Source organism: Acanthisitta chloris, unplaced genomic scaffold (genome assembly GCF_000695815.1).
Source record: "Acanthisitta chloris isolate BGI_N310 unplaced genomic scaffold, ASM69581v1 scaffold5393, whole genome shotgun sequence".
Classification (NCBI taxonomy): domain Eukaryota; kingdom Metazoa; phylum Chordata; class Aves; order Passeriformes; family Acanthisittidae; genus Acanthisitta; species Acanthisitta chloris.
In genome coordinates this window covers 32,775-52,280 of record NW_008665333.1, presented here as the reverse complement: position 1 = coordinate 52,280, position 19,506 = coordinate 32,775, and the positions used below count along the sequence as shown (strand labels likewise).

General features: G+C 42.7%; 1 protein-coding gene across 2 annotated transcripts in view; it reads right to left on the bottom strand.

The window, feature by feature from the left end:
- KIF1B (kinesin family member 1B) overlaps window positions 1-19,506 on the bottom strand; it is a 76,391-nt gene that overhangs the window by 28,506 nt on the left and 28,379 nt on the right. Inside the window, exons 15-22 of one of the 2 annotated variants that reach the window (XM_009071700.1) lie at window positions 19,210-19,289; window positions 17,483-17,589; window positions 16,967-17,050; window positions 14,969-15,149; window positions 14,539-14,611; window positions 2,236-2,329; window positions 1,279-1,427; window positions 524-705 (exon numbers count right to left, since the gene is read on the bottom strand). In XM_009071700.1, coding sequence (XP_009069948.1) covers window positions 524-705; window positions 1,279-1,427; window positions 2,236-2,329; window positions 14,539-14,611; window positions 14,969-15,149; window positions 16,967-17,050; window positions 17,483-17,589; window positions 19,210-19,289 — 950 coding nt within the window. Of the gene's footprint in view, window positions 1-523; window positions 706-1,278; window positions 1,428-2,235; window positions 2,330-9,020; window positions 10,464-14,538; window positions 14,612-14,968; window positions 15,150-16,966; window positions 17,051-17,482; window positions 17,590-19,209; window positions 19,290-19,506 lie in introns of those variants that run through there. The other variant, XM_009071701.1, reaches the window with a different exon arrangement.

Here is a 19,506-nt window from a genome sequence, read left to right as displayed (position 1 = left end):
AGATCCTTTGTCTGGAAGTTATTAGTAGAAAAAAAAATTCTTCAGTCAATATTTAGAGAACGATGAAAAGAAATGTCATTTACATGTGATGACAATAATTTAGATTATAGTCAGAATTTATGTGGCTTCTACAGAAATAGAATTTTCTTTCTTGAAGCTTCTTATTGTAAATTATGCCTTATGTTGCCTGGTTGTATAACACAGGTGACAAGGATATTATTGCAGTGAAAGGACTGAAAAAAAGAGTTCATACAGAGAGATGAGCTGTGATGAATCTTTGCAGATTTGAAAAATAAAATTTCACCTCAAATTCAATGTGAAGGTGAGGTGAGATGCTGGAGAATCAGTGCACTTGTTCAAGGGCTCTAGAAAGTTGGTATTTAAGACATCCCACACTGTCTAGCAACTTGGCATTTGGCAGGACAGAGAGAGAAAACAGGAACAGAGAATGAACAGTGAGAGGGGAAATTTTTCAGGGAAGTTTCTTGGCTACAAGAAATGTTGTGCTCCAATCTTTACATACTTGAGTTTTTCTAAGGACCAGTAATGTGTTGCTCCATTCTTCAGATCCTGAACTTCCACAGCTACCACCGTGCGAGGGAAAGGTCTATTACTGTCCCTGGTCTTCTCCTGCTCAGTTGGCAAAAGCTCTGGGGGCAGTGGGGAGTAGAGGGTGTCTGTCAGCAGGACGAACTGGAACTGCACCTGGATGCAAAAAGAAACATTCCTTTAGCCCTGACAGGTCAGAAATTGGCATCATAAAGGGCCAGACACGTAACACAAGGCCATGCACGAAGCCAGTTTGACGGTCAGAAATTGGCATCATAAAGGGCCAGGCACGTAACACAAGGCCATGCATGAAGCCAGTTTGACTTGGAAACTCTGTGAACAGGTTCAGGGGGTTTATGCCACTTTTTTTTTTTTTTGGTCTCAATATGGCATAAAACATTTTTCAGCTGAGGACACATCTTGCCTTGACCACATGAAGTTAAAAGCCAAAAGGAAAAGACAAGGCCCTGGGGAGACCTGTGTGCACATGTGTCTGTGGCACTGTCAGGAACAAGAATAAGGGAAAGGAAGGAGAGGAGAATGTATCAACCAGATTGGCATGGGATGTTCACTCAGCCAAAAGTCTGAACTAGAGACTCATGATTTTCTGAACCCTTTTAAAGCCCAAACTAATAAGCAAAAGACATAACTTTAGAGCCCACAAGTCACTCCTACACAGTCGAAACTGATGAGTCAGAAAATTCCCAAAGCTGCTCTGCAGGTCCCCACCTTTTTCTTCAGCTCCACACTGATGGCATTGGCTTCTTTCAGGTACACTGCATTTCCCCAGAGCTGGTCCCTCAGGGAAGTGAACTGGTGGAATTTCCACTTCCTGAAAGCCCATTGAGCGAGTTCGTACTCGTGGCGTGTCCAGGGCACTGGGAAGGGCAAACAGAGAGAAATGAAACACTGTGGCCCCTTCTCAAAGCCATCACATGCAGTACCTAAAGCTCCTCCTGTGTCACCAAGCTCTCAACACCTTTTCTAGAAGAACAGAAAACAAATTTTCATTATTCAGCAAGGAGAAACTGGACTCAAACTTCCTCGGCACTAGCAGTGGAGATTAATGATGAGTAAAGGAGATTTGGAACAGAAGAAACAAAATGAATTCTACTCCTATTGTTTTATTTAACAATTATTAAAGCCAAATGCTGCAACAGTGGACTAAAAGGAAGTATTAAGGGAATAATAAACTATCTACTGTCCAGAAATGGAGTTATACAGTCATGTCACAGCATGCTAAGAACTCCTACCAAGGAGTAAAGAAACAACTTCAAAACAAGAAACAAAGACAACTGAGATGTTTTGGGTTAATACAGCTGAACTCTGTTAGTGCCAAGAAGGGAGAGAATCCTTCAAATTCAAGACCACCAAATCAAAGTCTGAGGTTAAACTAATCTAGTTTGGGCACTGATTGACTTTAGGGATGTCTATCTACTGTTTCTGTGGAACTGACTCTAGAAATAGGCATTTTCAGTCTTTATGCTGTGAGACTTACAGATCAGGAAGTTAAAGTGTGTTGCAGCTTTCCAAAGTGAGTTTCCTATCTACTGCAAGAGATGATACAGCAATCGTTCCTTTAGGCTTAGGTATACCCAAATTATTTTCTATCTACTGCAAGAGATGATACAGCAATTGTTCCTTTAGGCTTGGGTATACCCAAATTATTTTGAGCTTCAAACTCACCTTCTTCTTCCTCCTCCTCCTCCTCTGTTGTTTCAGCTGCCAAGGATCGAGTCTCCACCTGCTTCTGCAAGGCTTGGAGCTTACTCTCATAGTCCTGTGGGGAGAGAGGAGATACCGTGTAGGAGGACAGACAAAAGCCAGGAGAGAGCTGAGAGACACCAACACCTCAGAGGGAAGGACAGACACAGGGAACAAACACACAAATGCTCAGAGGCCACAGCAACATCTGCAGCTCCAGTGACCCCTTGGAGAGAGAGAAGACAGAGGCCAATACCATTAGGACAGTGGTGTTGGTTTCTAAGATCATCCAAGCTCACAGTGTCTGGAAGAGGGAAAGGTTTAGGATTATTTTTCTTTGCTAAAGACTGGAAGAGGATTTTTAGGGGAAGTTGCTTGCAGGGGAAAGTAGGAAAGAGGCAGAAAGTGAGGAAGGTACAGAAATAAATTTAAAAGGGGATTATTCACCTCCATTTTCTCAAACAGAAGGATTAACAGCACCACTGATTTGCCTTTTCATACAAAAAAAATTAATTTCAGATTTTAGGGAGAGGAGAAATTTTGTTTTCAGTGAAGTTTTCCCCTTGGCATGTTAAGAACACTCTCACATGTGTGTTTAATATACCAGGAAATAAAATACCACCACTGCCCTGGCAAGGGGGCAGAGAAGTCTGTGCAGTGGCTTCCCCACAAGGAATACTTCAGCAATACCTTCTGGTACAAGAGCATTTTCTTCCTGTTCAGCCTTATCATGCCTTGAAATAAAAGCTAAATCTAATGAGCCTTTTCTTATTTGCTGGTACAACAAACACAGATTAGAACAGAGTCACTCTTCTCCTGCTCTCAGGACCTACCTCACTGCTGTATTTTATTTCTCTGAGATAAACCTTTGGCATATATTACACAAATTCAACTGGTTTCTCAAGATTTTTATACAAGAGTTGCAGTATATTACACAAATTCAACTGGTTTCTCAGGATTTTTATAGAAGAGTTGCAGCAACAATTCACTAAGAGTGTTACAGACTTCTTAAGGAAAATTCTTGCAGCCATTCCTCTTGTATTCCAAACTTCTCTCTTCCACAGTTCCAAGTCCTAAAATTCTTCTCCAGTGCACAGTTTGCAGTAATGCACTCAAGTCTAAGAGCCACAGAAGCAAAGCTTTACATTTCCCTCCCACCCTATTTAAGCATCTCACTCAAACAGCTGCATCCTTGGTTCTGTGCTGCAAGGACAGTACTTAACAGAGCCACATTGAGACTGGGGCAAATCTACCCCAAGTTCAGTCAGAAAGACCTTTAGACTCTATTTGGAAAGGAGATAAGCCTGAATTACATTCCTTCAGGTTTGTAAGTAGCATTTTCTGGAGACAGCATTAAGAAACAGTAGCTGTGCCCTTAGAAGGCGCAGGATTATCAATACCATGAATTCAATATCCAGGGCCTGAAAAGTGAACTCAAAGGTCTATGAGTCTTTGAGGGCTGCATTTTCATTTGCTGATTTCCTCTTGAATATTTGCTTTGGCTAAAGTGCTCCTTCTCCATTTGTGTCTGCTCCATTCACTCTAAGTTGGCTCCTTACTCACACCACAGGAGCCCCAGCTCAGCAGAACTGCAAACAAAACAAACCTACCCTTCCTGCTGATATTCCTTCTGAAATTCTTACTGGCTTAGCAAAAAACCTATTCTGGACTTCACGTTTCAGACTCATTACCCTTCTGGAACACTCAAAATATACTTACAAATTCTTTCAGATAAAGGCACTTGCTCTGAGCTTTTCCCCCATCCCCTGCAGATAATGCTGTTACTCCTCAAACCAAGATAAAACACACCAAATGCAAAGTGACACGGACAAGCTTCTCTCACTTGCAAGAAAAAAGGCAAAACAGCTTCATTTTCCTGTAGCCTGAAGGTGATAATGTCATTTGGAGCAGCCAGATTGTAGAAACAGAAATCTCAAGTAGTGTTTTAACTAAATCTTTTCAGATTCTTTATGAGAAAGCAAAAAGCTGCAGAGGGAATGGTCAAGAATCAGCAGCATTCCCTGCAAAAATCCTATGTGAAAACTGAGGCACATTCAATTCACTCATAGACAAAGACCTGCTTCTTGTCTTCTGTGTTTTCAGACCTGTGAGCCAACTAAGTGTATCTTCTGCACACTCAAATACCCTGACAAATAAATGCTTACCATCAGCAGACACTGTTCATTGACTCCACACCAAAACATTACTTAAAAAAACAAGTAAAATAATTGAAGTTTGTTTTCTCATAATTAAAAAAAGAAATAGGCACCATTTCCCCAAGCAGGACTATGATTGTCTCCTGGCATTGGACACTGGGTAGTATTTAAAACTCCCTGGCACTGAGCAGAGCTGAATTTCGGGTTGGTTCCCTTAGAAGCTGCACTGAAGGGCTTGGTTTGCTCTCTGGAGGACTGGTCAGCTCTCCAGGTAAAGCTTTTCCAGATCTGATTAGTGATAAATCACACAGAATTGTTAGTACTAAGCAAAGGTGCCTCAAGTGCTAGAAAATGGAAAAACCTGCCCTGGAGGTCCCTGCCCCAAACTCCTGGAACCCAATGCCTATTGCTGGACAGCTTAAAACTGCTTGGGATGATCATCTTCAGCAGTGTGGGCAAAGGGAATGCAAAGTTTACTTTGCCCAGGGGCATGGAAACATCTAAAGCCACAAGAATTAGAGATTTTGTGGAAACAGAAAGGAAAAAAAGCCCACAAAGAAATGCCACATACACTCAGACCAGGCAAAGCTTTGTCAGACCAGACTGGAGCAGCTATGGAAGCAGAACTCTGTACCTAACAACTGAGATTTTCTGAATCTATGAGATGTCTGCCAAGGCACTGCTCTCTGTGATTCCCTCCTGGGTTTGAGGGACACAAAAATGTCCATTTCTTTAGTCTTCAATGAGCAAATAAACAGGGAAGAGCCAGCTCTGAGTTTTCATCCAGAATTCAGACAAACAGTGCACAGGATGGTACAATGGGGCAGCACTCAGGAGCAGAGCTTGCAGCCCCCTGTGCTATGAAAAGCTCTTTTTTTCTTTTATATTTAATTTAAACAAGCTGTGTGAGAGGAGACACAAATCTGTGTAGGCTGCTTTGCATTTAACAGCAGAAAAGCAGGGTGGATGGACTGATGAGAATCAGGCTGAGGAACAATTAAAGAAACCTTTTTAACTCTGCTGGAACAATCCCAACCCCGAGACAAAAAACCAACCCAGGGCAAGGCTGCAGTCAAGTTCCATTTCCATTGCACTGAGACAAGTCTGACACTTACAAGAGTATTTCATAGTTTATTGAAAGAGCACTGTTACAATACAAACCAGTTCTGCTGTTCACAAGGCAGATGTTTGCTCTTAAGACAATCCAAAACTTGGTTTTTTTCCTTAAAACAATAGACAGATCTGAAAATCCCATTTAATTCAAAGGCAGCTCACTGCTTTCTTTACAGTACAAATGGTTACACAGCATAGATTTCCCATGTGGCAGCTCCTGAAGTGATTCAATGGGAAGGATCCGAGAAAAAAAAATTCAACATATAAAGGAGAAAGAACAAAATTTCAACATAAAAACAATTAAGGACAAAACAGGGAGGGAGATATTGAAACTATGCTGACTGTACTGATAAAACCAGCATCCTCTAATTTGACAGATCCATAAATCCAGACTGCTTGGGAGAGGATGCTGGAGTCAATCTGAGGAGTGTTGTGACATGATTTCAGCCCAATCCCCAAATCCACATGTCCTGAGTGAGTCCTAAAGGATTTTAAGAAAGCATCACTGAGGCACAGGTGGATCCCAGCCAGCTGCCAACACACACAGCACAGCAGCACTTGGCAATGGCCCTGGAGCTGACTGAAACTGCACTTCCAGCATGTTTGCCACATTCCCACTAACCTGAAAGCCTTTTCACACAGACTTCTATGGAAGCAGCTGTCTCACTGCTCATTAGCTCCATTAACACAGGATTTGGAGTGAGAGGTGTGTTTCTGAATAGTGCAAGGAGATCACAGTTCTCACACTGTTTCCCTGATCAGATGAGGCACTGCATTGCAATTAATATCCAATTCTTAAACATCCTCCTAAAAACCAGGACAAAAGCTGCTTCCTGTGAGCAGACTAAACTCCATTCTGGCACTGCCTGACCTTGCTCTGTTTTGTCAGATCACACCACAGAATAACCAGGGTTGTTCTCCCAGTGCTGCACTAAACCAGCCTGATGGCAACCTACCACCAGCATCACCACCCAGGCACTTACAGAGAGGAGTTCTCAGATTTATAAGCTGAAATCAGTTGGCACAAATTTTTTTAGTGTCTAGGATTAAGGCATCAAGCAGCAGGAGATATAAATCTCATGTCAGTACGTGTAGTTCCATGGACTTCAGCATCACCCCATGCTCAATCAGGTGGTGATTTCATACAGGCAGCCCCAACCCCTCCACAGAACAGACAGGAGATACAACTGGTTTGGTCTTCTCCCATGACCAACCCCATGCAAACTAACCCTGTTTGGCTCATGGATCCCTGCAGAATGGAGAGGGTTTTCCCAAACTTTCATTTTTCACCGAGTCCAAGCCTTTTGGAGGATATAAAGGAACTCCTTACCCTTGACATGCACAAACCAAAGTGCAATGCACAACTAAAACAGGATTCTAAAAGAAAGGCAACAGCAAAACGTTATTTGCAGCCCAAAACTCATTTTGCAATTTGGAGTCAAGCTCAAAGTATTGCTCATCTACAAGGCCTCTTTTCTTGAAGCATCAAGACATTTTTGGACATGATGCTTTAATTTCCTTTGTTCATAAAGGCCAAACATGAGACAAATGCAAGGTACAAAGCCAGATTTGGGCACAACATTAAACCTGCCATAAAAAACCTCCCAAATGATGGAATGAGTTTGATTTTTTAGGAGTTGGAGGACTGACTTTGTTTGTCCTACTGGGACAGAACTAAGAGCTGACACTTGACTAATCCACAGGGAAATGATGTGTGGCTGCCACGAAAGGTGGCACAACCAGCACCTACAACAGGCACAGCTGAGATGGGGGAAAAGTAGGACAGGACAAAAAAAAAAAAAAAGATGGAAAATAAGCTTGAGGCACTTCACCTACAGCAATGCTGAACCACACACAAGGAACAATTACCAGTAGGGCTTATATCTTATAAAAAAAGATAAGCAACCTCAAGTAAATTCAGGATACTTGTGCAAAACAGCACAAATACACTGCAAAGTGGCCCTAACCTTACCAAAGGTGGTCAAGTGGCCAATTTTGTTTGCAAAATCCTATTCAAGTGAAATTTAAAAGCAAAATAAGTCCTCAAAGACTTAGATTGGCTTATAGCTAAGGCCACAGATTTTTCAAAAGTAAGAGCAATTTTGTCTTGCACTTTTAGAAACTCAGAGAAAAACTCTTATGAAATTAAAATTGGGACTCTCCAATTGAGATAAAACCCCAAATCCTATTTCTTAATCCACAGTTTTTCAGTAATTTCCTCAAAACAACCTGAAGTGGGAATTGCAAGCATTTGTTTTATGCTTGCAAGCAGAGACCTCTTCAGAGAAAAAAAAAAAAAGATATGAAACATTTTCACTTGCATTTTGAGTGTGGGGAGAAGGCAAATGAATCTTATTTTCTCCTCAAAACAACCTTCTCCTTTATTAAACAAGCCTTGGATCAAGGGGTTAATCCAAGGCCAGAGGCACTAACATGAGGTATCACAGGAAGATGAAACAGTTCAATTCTCCCATCCTTCAGGAGAATTCAGCCAATACAAAGTAGTGATCCATAAATCTTCCTAAGAGTAACTATTTCAAAAACACCTCCCAGGCTCATGCCTGAGAAAGCTGAAAACATAACACAAAAGAATTAGCTTTTTGAGTGCACCAAAGTGTTGAAAAATCCTAGTTCCTTTCCACAGTCTCAGTATAATAATTAAAAACTATGATATTTAGAGATACAATGGGAATTAGAAAAAGCTTATTTCCAAAGTATTGCTTCAGCAATATATATATATTCTGACATAAAGTTCCTTTCAGGCAGGTTTAACTGTCACAGCAATTTCATACCAGTAATCATGAACTTAAGCAGAAGGAGAAGAGACATCTACTCAGAGAGTAGAACTGTTGTGACCCAATAGCTCTTCTTAATTTCTCCCTAAAAAAAAAGCCACATATCTTGTCAGCCGACAACTTTTGGTTTATAGATTATTATTGCTATTAACAATTGCAGTTAAGAATGGAAAATGTTGTTCTGAAGAGCCAGATCAGTTTAAAAACAGATGGTCAGTTTTCTTATTGCTAAGAAAAAAGGTCACAAAGAACATTCAATGCTAGAAACTAAACTCCTCTTTTGATTGTCTACATAAAACACAGGAGGAAGGCAGCACTTGGTGAGTTCCAGACAATATTTTCAGCATTAGAAAAATACTTCAAGACACACACACACACAAAAATAATTGGTAAATGAGCTAGCAGGGAAGTTCTCCCCTCCACATCCCTCCCTCCAAGTCTTCTAGCCTATGACAACAAGTTCTTACATAACTGTTTTTCAGAATATTCTTCCAATCGATGCCGTTAAAACCGCAAAGTCACATGCAAAACCGCAGGGGCTGCAGGGCTGGTACCTTGTGTTCGTGTGCCGAGTTACTCGAGCTCTACCTGCCCCAACCAAACCCAAGACACAAGCCAAGCCAACCCTGGGCTGCTGCTCAGCCCCACGAAGCCAGAATCGCCCCCGCTGCCCTCCTCCCCCAGGCTGCTCGTGGCCGGCCGATCATACTGTGGTTTCTCTGCCCGCTTTGAGGTTGGGTGCCGAGAACTGGCGCCGCATGCGCGGGGGCGTCGCCAGCTGGTGGGTCAGTCTGGGCTGGGGGCCGCGGGCGCTGCCCTCGGTGCCGCCGTAGGGCTGGCGGTGCTGGTGGACGTGGCGTTTCTGCTGGAAGCTCTGCAGGTCCTGCTGCTGCTGCGCGCCGAGCAGCGACTCGGACGAGCCCGACACATGGCGCCGCAGGCTCTTCTGGGAGCCGTTGTTGAGGGAATTGCTCCTCCAGCGCAGCTGAGGGGATGGCTGTGGAGGGCTGCTGGGCTGGGCTGCTGTGTTCAGCTGCTGCCTGTTAATCTGGATGTTATCTTGGCTCCTCTGGGGGCCATAGAGGTTCCACAGCTGCTGCGGGTCTTTAGGAGCAGCTTTGCTTTCTTTTTCTTTGCCTTCCTCTTTGCTCTTGTCGTCTTCTTTCGGGATTCTGACCTCAATCACTTCGTCCTCGGTGATAATGATGTGAGTGCCAGGGCTCCAGGAGTTCCTGTGCTTGGGGTTGCTTTTGAAAGGGAAGCGAGGCTTGCGATTCTCAGGTGGGATAAACCGGTGGGGCATGTTCTGGCGACGAAGCTGTTTGGCTATTTCCTGCTGCTGCAGATTTTTAAACCGAATCTGTTCTTGCCTCATCCAACGTAAGCGTCCGCGCCTGAAGGCTGGGTCACCTGCCATCAGCTGAGACACGCGTTCCTCCTTGGCAAGATCATCGTTCTTTAGGTCATCCGTGGCCTTCTTATCCACGTCCGTGGAGTTTGGAGACTTAGCTAGGGTGGACTGAGCTTTCTCTGGAGACCCTATCAGGGGTAAAACCTTCTCCATTTTGAGCATCTTATTTCGGAGAACTTTGATCTCTTCATCCTTCATGTTGTTCTGCTTCTTCACTTCTTGCAAAATATCTTCCAATTTGTCTATGTGCACCTTTAGGTCATCCACGTCAGTTATTCCTTTGCCGTTGGCCATCACATCTTCGATCTTCTCATCTCCGACTCCCACTGTATCCCAGACATCCCGAGCCACGGCTCGCCAGGATTCACGCTCATTTGGGTCTTTTTTCCCATACATGGCACAAAGCTCCTTCATTTTAACAATGGCCAGTGCCTCAATCTCCTGCCTAGTGTGCCTGAAGTCATTGAGTGCTACCTCATAGCATATCTCCTTCACAGCCTGAATCTTTAAGTCTGAGATGGTGACCCATTTGGAGTCTTTGCTAAGGCGTCGGCGTTGGGGTATCTGGTACATTTTAATGGGTTCTCGTTTCTTCCCACTGCTGGGGAGGCCACACTTTTTTACAATGGTTTGGAGCTTGCTGGGGGGCAGCTTCTCTCTCAGGGAAGTGATCAGTCTCCAACTCTCCTCACACGATCTCTTGTCCGAATCATCCCCACTATCAGAGTCTGCATCCTTTGGAAAAACAAAAATCAAGAAGTGGCCCCAAAATAACCAAAATTAAAATTGTAAGAAAATGGAAAAGCTAAACAAGAAGTAGCAGGCAAAGAAAACTAAATCAAAAATCAAAATAGAACAAGTGATAAGGAAGTCCCTGAAGACTGAGTGTTAGGGCATTAAAATGTATCTTCAAGAGTCATGGACTGTCACACTTGGAGCTCTTCACTACCTTAAGATTAACATTATATTTACAAGTCTTGTCATCTCAAAACAGCAGCAAATCTAAACCCTTCCCTCCCAATCCCTTCAAAAAAAAAGATTAAAAAAAAAAAATCTTAAAACAGACCAACTCAAACCAAGTTCCTGACTTAAAAAAATTTAAACCCAAGTGTCAACTGCACTTCACACATGCTACAGAGACATGCACATCCCCTCCACACACATTTGCCTTGGTGACTGCTGTGGCTTCTTTCAGCAAATCCTCCCCAGGTAGGTGAACACAACAGCCATCAGAGAAGATGTCATGAGCAGCCAGAGTAAGTCGGGTTAACACTGGTTAGTAACGTTGCACGTGGTTCAGGAGTGCTCAAGTTTAGAATCCACTTCACTACAATAGCAGCCAGAGAAGTGTTAGACGACAAGGAAAAATGAAACAGAAGCAGCCGAAAGGTTCAATGTTAAAAGGACTGTAAGTGCCACTATGACAGGTGAAGACAGTGCTTCATACTCCGAGACTTGCTACAAGCTAAAAGGACATCCAGAACCAGAGTTTCAGAGGTGGGTTGTGGTTTGGGGTGGGGTTTTTTCCCATTTGGCACCTTGTTGCTTAGTTTAAAGAGAAAACCATGATCAGCCGTGTCTGTCCGGTGAATGAGTTTCAGCAGAATGTAGAGTAAGGACTTTTGGTTTTTTAAATGGTTTTAATGCAAATTCTCTATTTGATAATCCTTGATTTGTCTTCTTCTCAAACCCTAGAGCCTGGAGCTTCCACACACTTGCTAAGCATTATCAGTGTTTTGCTTCTTCATTACAAGTTTTCCACCTTTTGCTAAGTGGCTTTTAATGAGCAGTGCTTCAGGTTTCCATCTGCTAGGAATGTTTGTTCCACCACAAGTTAAGGATATCCATTATTGCTTACTGCAACCAGGAATTCAAGCCAGACCACTTTTCTTTAAAGGATTATTAAGATAAGACATCTCTTTAACAAGCAAAATAGTCCAAACATCTTCAATTCAACACAGGCAGCGGCGGCTAAAGAGCCTCTAACTAACATCCCTGTTTTCCACATGGAGACTTAGAATATAGGAGAACCAGGAGCAAACAGCCAGTTACTCTAAATCCCAAGGACACCCAGGTCATTGGGGCAGAACCACAGGTTCCTGGACTTCAGGCTTTGGGTAGAAGACCACGAAGAAAGGGGAATACAATCTGGTTTGGGATGATGAAAAGGGGCAAAGGAAATGCTGTTCTGTCCTATGGTCCTATTTGAGCTTCTTGTGACTTAAGAATCAACTTTTACTTGAGGTCAAAATGTAAGGAAAACACTGGTTTAGAAATAGAGTATCAACTCTCTGTGAGTTTCCAGCTGACAAAATTTGTGGCCTAAGGAAACAGCATCTACCAAACTGCATATTGCAGTGGAAACCAAAGGTGCCCTGGAGGAAGACTCTGTGCTCTCTGACCACATCAGGAAATGACCAGAAAGGCAAATCATGAACTACTTCAACACGAGGTCACAAGTTCCAGAGGATTCTGATGCTTACAAAATTACCACAGAACTACTTATGGGTAAAGCATGTCTTGGTATCCAAAGCTGATGAAGAGACACTGTGTCATTGCCCTGGGTGCACTCAGAGGTTATCCAGACCAATCAGTACAGCTATAAACCCAAATTCTAATACCAGGTGGTCACTGCTGAGGCATTCTGACCAAGAAAACCAGGAAGACCATTTTAGCTCTATTAAACACATTTGCACATTCACTTATTAAGTGGAGAACAGCTATTTCTATTCCCTAGCAATACTAGCAAGGCAAATAGAGTTCAGCTGTAAATTTTGGGGGACAAGAACAACTGTGTATCTTTTTTGAACAGCACATCTAACAAACAACCACCCAAACTGGTTGGAATCTCAGCATAAACCCAAAACAATCTGATAAACAGGATTAGCTTCTTAGATCCAAGATTACCCTCCAATTTAGACCAAGAGGAACGTTCCTACTTCACTATCAGTCTCACACAGCAGTATGCTTGAGAACCTGATCCTGCAGCTGGGTATGGCAGCAAAGGAAACACAAGGTACACAGGCTGAAATGCATTCCCAGGTTTCCCACTCACCACTCAGCTACAGCTGTGGGATGCACTGGCCCTGCCCAGTCCAGGCCCTGCACACGATGACATGGAAAGGAGTTGTGTCTTGAACTTCTGCTGTCACCTGAAATATTCTTACAGAGCACTGTGTGCCAAGCAGGACACTGCTCAGTGACCAGGATCCTGTTTGATATGATCCCTTACAACTAGGAGAGGTGTCCTTCAGGAACTGCTGATGGCTGTAGGATAGAATTCCACCTTTGCCCACCAACTGAAACCAGCCAGAACAAAACAAGCCTGAAGAAATCAACACCTTTATTACAGTATTAACCAACTGCCTAAAGAACCTTCCCTTAACCTGAAGTATTTGGGGAAACAAATTCCCTTCACAACACTTGTGTACACACAGCCTTATTGGAAGAAGCTTCTCTGACAGCCAATTTCACATCTTTAATTCATACAATAGCTGAGCTTATGCCTGTCAGCTAAAATTTAAGGGAGGGAATTCCATTACTTGCATCTCATTTGACACATTGCCAAAAGCTGTTCCATACTCAAACTATGTTTGTTTTCACATTGAACTGATTTTTGCTGGACTACTTTCAGCTACACCAATTTGAACTGAGAAAGTCCAGAGATGAAACATTACATTAGTCACATTTTAACTTCCTTTGTCAACTAAGTGTTGCTTTGGTTCAAAGCCTGCAGCCACTCCTCTCCATCCAAGAGTGAGTCCCTGGCAATGACATAATTAGAGATGCAGAAGTTTTTAAGTGTGTGATATAAACTGAAAAATAAAGTATGTAGCTTCTTCCTCTGGAAGCCACAGGACTTTGCTCCATTCTGGTTTGGGGAGAAGGGGAAGAGCTCTACAGTTTAAAGCTCAGCATGAATTCAACCCACAGTTTTTGTGTCTCAGTCCCATACTCCAAACAAACAACTCATGATTTTGAAATGTTTATCAGAATTCAGGCACAGCTACATTTGTGCTCTAGCTTAGGACAAGCTAAAGGAGGAGACTGAGATTGCTTAAGGAAATCTAGATTTCATTCCTGGGCTTGGCCTCATTTTTAAATTCAGGTGTTGCAGACTGCATCCAGTTCTGTTTGCAATGCACTTCAGAGACACTTGCTGTAGGAACTTAAGACTTCCTAGATCAGACAGGATTTATCCAACTTCCTACTTAAGAAATATGTGGAATGGTGGAATTCCCATTGTTCTGAATCAACATGCCCTTTGCTCCCTAGGCACAACCCCCCAACTGCAATGTGTACCACTGAGACCCTCACAAGGAACTCCATGCAGGGGAGGGAGAAGGGTTAAAACATGCACAATGCAGCAACGTTTTCAGACATCATTCAAATCATAAACCTAGTGATCAATGTTCAAGGAATCTCTTTGGCAGCACAGAATTAGTATGTTCTGGTGATCCAAGACAAAAATAAAGGCAAACATCGCAAGGAGTAGCTGTTTAGACTACTGAAAAGGCACTTCAAAGAACACAGAGCACAAAAATGCCCTTTTTTTTCAGGTTGAGAGAAATGTGAACCATCCCAACAAGAACTGATTTAAAGGCTCTTCATTGCCAATCACAGTCTCTGAATGAACATGAAGGAGCTCACTCACACTGCTGAAAATTCACTGTAGACACAAAGAATTTGAAAGCAAAGGGAGAACTGCATTGTGCAGACAACCCAAGCAGGATTCCTAAACTTTCAGATAAGCAAGGACAGGAATTACTGTTTGCCAAAGGTATAGTTAATCAGAAATAAGGACACCTACCAGTCTTTGCTGCTCCAACAAGAGATCAGCTTCCTCCTTCTCTTTCTTATACAAAATCTCCATTTCTTGTAACCTGAAGATGAAGAAGAGAACACAAGTAGTCAGAGGTCATTACTGTCATGCTGGTGTTACTCTACTGAGCTACAGTTACAGGAGTATAAGTCACTGCCCCCAAAAGGACTGTTCTCTGCCTATTCAAGTGCCACAGAAGTGACCCTCCCTATAAGCTGCAGCTCACTACAAGGTCTGGAGGGTTAGTGGCAGGTGCTTACCTGTGATTTTTAAAGGAATTAGAGCACTGAAATACCACAGTACAATAAATTCAGCTTTCTGAACTTCCACAATAGCTAGGAGAGATCCCATGCAGAACCTAGTAACCTACTGCTGACTGCTCTTGGCTTTAGGGAGAAATTTTGAGTGGTTTTGTTACCTTTTCTCCATTTCCTGCTTCATGTCAATGCCTTGCTTCTCCAGGAGCTCCCTCTGAGCAAATGTCCAGTCCACTGGCTCCGAGGGAGTCTCGGCCGACGGCGTTTTCTCTCGCTCTGCTCGTGCTTGCTCTGGGTGGTTGAACCTGAAGACATGATTTTTGCCCATGATGATACGATTTCCTAGAAACAAGAACAGAAGTTGAACACTTTCAGGTAAGGATACAAAAGCATTGGAAAACCTCACTGAATGGTGCACCCCATTTATCACATTGGGTGACAGCACAAGATTGTCCTATAGGGATTTCTGTGTCCATTCCAGTTAACTATGGGACAAAAAGAGTTTGCACAGAACAGTCACTGCGGGTAAGAAGAGCCCAGAGGACATCACCACCCTCAGAGGTCCAATCTAATATCCCAGCAGAGTTTATAAAAACTTAAAGGATGAACCTGAGAGAGTGACCAACTGCAGCAAATCAAACCCATCACTAAATCTCATTCCTCCTCCCAGTGACAGTGCCAAAACACAGGCAAAAGCCACTTCAGCAGAATTTTCAGCCTGGAAAAGCCTAACTGCAAACACTGGAATACATGGTGCTTACTCTCCTTTAAAATCTTCTTTCAAGGTATTGATTTCATTGGAGTCCTAACCAGTGGGATTTAGGGAAGGATTTTAGCTTATTTTACACTAACAGCAAAAGAGCTGAAAAAATTTAATATTGTTAAGTCTTCTGGCTGAATCCTGATGTCCACAAAGCCTGAGATATGTGTGGTTGGAAGAGAGTAAAATGCCTCTGTTCTTCCAGAGAACATATTAATGGAGTTAAAATTTTAACCAGGTGCTTTATTAAATAGACCTCCAAAGTAACCAAAATTGTCCTTCTCAATACATGACTAAAATAGAGCCTCTTAGAGATGTCATAGACCAAGTCTATATTATTCTAGTAACTCAATTGTCTGGATGCAGAAGGAAAAAAAATGTACTTTCTTAAAGAGAAAGTAATTACTAAATTGTCCAGGCATGGCATTCAGTGTGCAGGCAGAGAACAGCAAGTTCTTCCTCCACTGGCCACATTTGTCTTCTAACCTGGTAGAAATAACACAGAGGTGGGTTTTCTCTGCTTAGGTTTTGATTTTTCACCAGTAGAAAAATGAGGGAGGAGCACAGAAAGCTTCACAGCTTGAAAGAGACAAGTGAAAACCCACAACTTAGGGCAGTCACTCCCTCCTCTCTAGTTCTTCCCCCACATGCTTTTGTAAAGGAATGTAGGGGACTGAGTGGGAAACCTAATGAGAGCAAAGAGAAGCTGTTGTACTCCTGCAGAGGGTCATATCGAAGCTTTGCCAGGAAACTGGGAATTTTCCATCAGCAACTGGCAGTCTGTCTGCTGTGTCTCACTGAGACTGCCAAGGGCAATAGGCTTGGGCAAGAATGTATTTGAATAATATCAGGGTAAGCAGGAGGACAAGCAGGATGCTGTGTGGCACTGAATATGTAAGTACACTCAGAGCTAGTGCAGCAAAGGATGAAAGAAAACAAACTGCAGCTGAGAGCAGAATGATACCAACTTGTGTTTAAAAGCTGCACTCCAGACAGGTGACACTGCTGAACTTCCACTACACCTAGCATTCTCTATCACCCTGACAGGAGGTTGGAGTCAGGTGGGGGTTGGTCTCTTCTCCCAGGCAACCAGCAGCAGGACAAGAGGGCACAGACTCAAGCTCTGCCAGGGGAGGGTTAGGTTGGATATTAGGAAGAGATTTTTTACAGAGAGAGTGCTCAGGCATTGGAATGTGCTGCCCAGGGAGGTGGTGGATTCACCATCCCTGGAGGTTTTCAAGCTGAGACTGGATGTGGCACTTAGTGCCATGGTCTAGTGACCATGGTAGGGTTGGACTCCATGATCTTGGAGGTCTTTTCCAACCTGGCTGATTTTATGATATGATGTAAATGCCATGTATGGAGAGTCTACCACAAAATCCACTGCACCACTGCTTACCTGAGCGCAGCTGCACAGGCTGCACAACCCTCTTGCCATTGACATAGGTTTCTGATCGTTCACAAGGCTCCAAAGTAACAATAACTGCAAAGAAAATGACACTGATGAGTGCAAGCCCTGCACAGAAACCGCAATGTGCAAGCTCCAGAGGTCTCTCATTTTCTGCCTATCTTCATGCTAACACCAAAACAGTGAATCACTGCTGGATGTCAGACTGGTCAAAGCCCCACGAGGCAATCAATACCAGTGACATCTCCACATATTGCAATTGGAAATTGCTTTTTTCATGTTTATCGTTAGCCAAGGTCAGAACTTAACTGTCATATTGGCTGCAGCCACAATTTGAAGCTATTATCACTTAAACTAATATCATCATCTTCCTCCATGACTCAAGAAAACAGCAAGTAAAAACTGATCTTTGTCTCAAGGTCAGAGAAACTTGCAAATCCCAGTATTCCCTGGCCAGCTATCAAGTGAAGATTCTGCAATACTTTGCTAGGAGAAGCAGTTTTTTACCTTCCCCATTGTTGTTCCTCTCACTTCTGAAGATGCAGTGCTCCTCCTTGATGTGAGCCCCACTCAACACGATGTCTTGTCTTCGCTCAGCATCAGCCTGGCCAACCCTGGGGCCAACATAACACATTGCAAGGGCAAATCAGACACTTTCTACAAAGGAAAATGCATCCCAGGAACACCCACCAGAAAGTCTAAACTCTTAAGACTATCCTTCAAGTTTAAAAGTTTGAATTAGCACTTCATTCTGCACTGTAGAGAACCTGCAGCTTTCCCATGAACTGGAGAACAGCCAAATAAAAGAGAAGTTTTCTCTCTTAAAACATGTAACTTAAAGACAGAACTGGAATGTTAAACACCTCTGGATTGAATGTATTTCCTTCCCTCTTGTGTACTCTCTTCTCCTCTCAGGAAGGGACACAGAAGGAAAAAGAAAATTGACAAGAGCTTCCAGTGGTGCATTTCAGCTGGCAAACAGCATCAGCTCTCCCCATTATCACCATCTGCACTTGAACAAAGCAGCAAAAATGGCTCAGGAGACTCTTGCTGAATAATTTGATGCCACGAGCAGTTTCATGCAGCTTCCAGACAGGGAGAGCTTGGCTGTATCCCTGGAGCATGAAGATTTATGTCCATTCCAAACTCAAGTACTTGAGCAATTCTACACCCAGACAACTTAATTTTAAATCCTAATGTTTATGAACTTCTTGCTCTGCTTATTACTCTACACATTTCTGATGTCATCTAGCTAGGCTCAAAATTTGTTTCTTAAGCCCTAAGCTATTCTATTCATCATTCTGTGCTGAACTCTTTACAATCTGATATTCCTTTCAGTAGGTAAAATGCATTTTAGAGTAGTACCAGGTACCTGTCTGTACTCTCCTACTTTCTTCCCCATGAATAGACAAACTAAGCAACCAAACCCAGTTTGGTGCTCCAAAGATAGTTAAAATCACCTCTTCTTCCAGCTTTCCTGACAACCAAGCTGTGGAATAAAATCCATTTTAAATTCCAAATCTGGCAATTAATTTCATCTCATATGTGAACGCTGACAACTGTGGAATAAAATCCATTTTAAATTCCAGATCTGGCAATTAATTTCATCTCATACATGAATGCAGAATGTATGAATTGTGCAGAAACATGGGGAACAGTTTATTTAACCAATGAAGTGAACACTCATCCATACTCCAGTTGTTATGGTTTTCAATCCTGCACCCACCAAAATCTCCAAGGAATTTTCAGTAAGTTTTACAAGTGGAATAAAATCCATTTTAAATTCCAGATCTGGCAATTAATTTCATCTCATACATGAATGCAGAATGTATGAATTGTGCAGAAACATGGGGAACAGTTTATTTAACCAATGAAGTGAACACTCATCCATACTCCAGTTGTTATGGTTTTCAATCCTGCACCCACCAAAATCTCCAAGGAATTTTCAGTAAGTTTTACAACTCTTGTTTTCCTACCCCCCAGAGGGGATTTCATACTTTCCTTTCACTGCCCAAGTGTAGTAATGAACCTCTTATAAAGCTGACTGACTGCATACATCACTTCTAACATACAAAACCAACTTAAAAGAACACTTTTCTCCACCTACAGCACTCTCACACCTCACTTGGACCTGCAAGTTGAACAGCTCAAGGCACAATTGTTATTTAAACCCACTGTGGGGATTGAAGGAAGCAAAGCAACAAACTTCAGAGTGTGTTAGCACCAATCCTCACCTTGTAATGCCATCTTTGATGTAGTACAACAGACACTCAGACATGAGTGGATCTTCATTAAGGTTTACAAGATGAGGAGTCTGAAAGTAGAACAAGGAAAAGTTAATTAAGAACTGAGGAGCTGCTTTCAGGCTCCTTCCTGCAGATGTGCAGGATGTGTATTAATCCAGCAGTTTTGTTGTGTGTATTGAGGTTGTTCCATAATGCATTTTTTCAAACAGAACCTCTTGCAGGACTGAAAAGCATCACAAAGTAACAGCAGAAATACAGCTCAGATTGCTTAGTTATCCAGAATAT